The 2,296-nt window shown below is 39.5% G+C and overlaps 1 protein-coding gene across 1 annotated transcript; it reads left to right on the top strand.

The window, feature by feature from the left end:
• Positions 1-1,070: 1,070 nt before the first annotated feature.
• On the top strand, positions 1,071-1,706 carry LOC137972701 (uncharacterized). The gene has a single exon (XM_068819426.1). It carries the CDS (start codon positions 1,071-1,073, stop codon positions 1,704-1,706), a length of 636 nt encoding a protein of 211 aa, XP_068675527.1.
• Positions 1,707-2,296: the final 590 nt, after the last annotated feature.

The raw sequence follows: 2,296 nt of genomic DNA, 5'->3' as shown, positions 1-2,296 counted from the left end.
CCAAACATTACTTCGCTTTGGTTTTGGGCCATCATTTATCAAGAGGATTAATGTCTATTATTGCGATATTCAGAGCTGTGTTGTGAATAACGGTTGGTCGAGTCCCTTCTTTGAATTGGGTCGGGGTTTTAGGCAGGGCTGCCCGCTTTCACCGTATATATTTATTTTATGTGCTGAGAGTTTGGCTATTGCCGTTCGTAAGGACACTACACTGAAAGGGATACCAACAGTTAAGTTAAGCCAGTTTGCAGATGATACGGCTTTGATTCTAGATAGCTCTTTAAAATCACTGCAACGTTCTCTCTACATGCTAGAAAGATTTGGTGAGATCTCAGGTTTAAGAGTTAATTGGGAAAAAACAGAAGTTCTTTGGATAGGCTCATTTAAGAGATCAAACCAGATCTTGATAAAATTTGATTGCAGTTTTTAGCTGTATATATAGTGTGCTTCTCGAATAAATAAAGTATTTCTATATTCTAGTTAAGGGCACCATATCTCACCTCTTTTATCTGTTGTAATTTTATTCCATTTTATTTGAGCTTTACCTATTTATTTTTGTGTTTATTTAATCTTGCCCTTATGTCACTGGGTGACTTTGCAAGAATCACAATGTAAATGCTACAGTGTAAATGTTTACTTGAGCGGTTGGTGCTTAATCAAATCCTTTTGTTTATTGAAAAGCAAGCACTGCTAGCTTCAAGTATTTCAGGATATCGAAGAGGCCACTCAACGACAACGGTACTAATGGATATCAAGAGATGACATCATACGAGCAATGAAAAAGGGTGAGGTAACATTAATGGTCTGTGCTGACTACTCAAAAGCTTTTGATACGGTCCAGTTTAACGCTGTTCTTGCGAAATTGCACGAAATGGGATTTTCGAAATCATTCCTCTTGTGGGTTCTGAGTTAACTTAGTGAAAGACGCCAGCTCGTTCAAATAGACGATAAGTTATCTGAGTTGGCCTATGTTGAGTTCTGGGTGCCTCAAGGATCTATTTTGGGCCCGGTGCTGTTCAACTTGTATGTAGCAGATCTTCGGAAGGAACTTGACTGCCCATGTTACCAGTATGCAGATGATACCACGCTTGGAACGTGTGACACGCACCAAACTGCTAGGCGTCCATATGCACGAACACTTAACGTGGAATAATCATACTAATGAACTAGTAACATCTTGCTATGGAGCACTGGCCGTGCTGAAGAAGTTACGTAACCTAGCACCGTTCCGTGTGAAGAAGCAGTTAGTAGAGAGTTTGATCCTATGCAAGTTAGATTATGCTATTACAGTGTTCTATCCCTTGCCATTGTGTCAGCAGAAGCGCTTACGAAGAGTCCGAAATGTATGTGCGGGATATGTCTTAGGTCGCTATGCAAGAGAAGGTGACTGCCTGCAGCTGGGTTGGCTGCCGCTGATAGAGCGTAGAAGTTATCAGTTGCTACAGTGCGTACTCAAAGCACTATATTTCGACTATTGGCCACAGTACTTCAAACCCGAACAACACATACCAGCAAGAGACCTAAGGTCGTCCTGTGAAGTCAGATTAAAGGTGCCTATCGAAAGTGGCACCTTTCAAGACAGCTCAGCAGCCATACTCAACGCATTACCAAGTTATTTGCGGAATTGTACTGACTTTCGATCTTTTAAAAGAAATTTGACATCATATCGTGTCAATAATGCTCGAAAGAGATTAAAAGTTACATGAATTATTACATTTACATCTTAGCTTGTTTATGTTTTAAATTCTTAATATTAGAATGTGATATTATTGTAAATTACATTATACCATGTTTTTGTGTAAGAGCCAATTCATTTTTTTTGGAATGCTAATAAACCTTTATTATTATTATTATTATTATTATTATTATTATTAGACATCGAGCAGAGCAAACACGCTCTGTACATGTCTCCAGTTTTATCGTCATTTTATGCTTGAATTGATATCTTAATTAGTTAATCTCTGTTTTGCTGCTTTCAAATGGCCTATCCACGTTTTCTGTTCATTTTACTCGCTGGAGTCGTCTGTTCTTTCTGCGAAAAAGATTTTGTCTCGCTGGGCCGCCATGCGTGGCCCTGCAAACAACGAATTCATCGATCGGAACGTCACAATGTTGGAGAGGAACAACTCCCGAATGATCATGATCCTGTAGCAGACACTGCTTCTCGTGTTTGTCTCACAAAGTGCTGTTGTGGTAAACTTTGTAAGGGAAACAGAGGATTAAAGATGCATCAAAGGAGCTGCAGAGTTGTTCTGGGTTTGAATGATCAACTTCGCGCTGACCTCAATGATATCAC

Source organism: Montipora foliosa, chromosome 10 (genome assembly GCF_036669935.1).
Source record: "Montipora foliosa isolate CH-2021 chromosome 10, ASM3666993v2, whole genome shotgun sequence".
Taxonomy (NCBI): Eukaryota; Metazoa; Cnidaria; class Anthozoa; order Scleractinia; family Acroporidae; genus Montipora; species Montipora foliosa.
This window is presented reverse-complemented; position numbering and strand designations above follow the sequence as displayed.

Excerpts from the sequence above, each read along its gene's own strand:
- LOC137972701 (XM_068819426.1), top strand. The coding sequence starts at position 1,071 with ATGCAGATGATACCACGCTTGGAACGTGTGACACGCACCAAACTGCTA.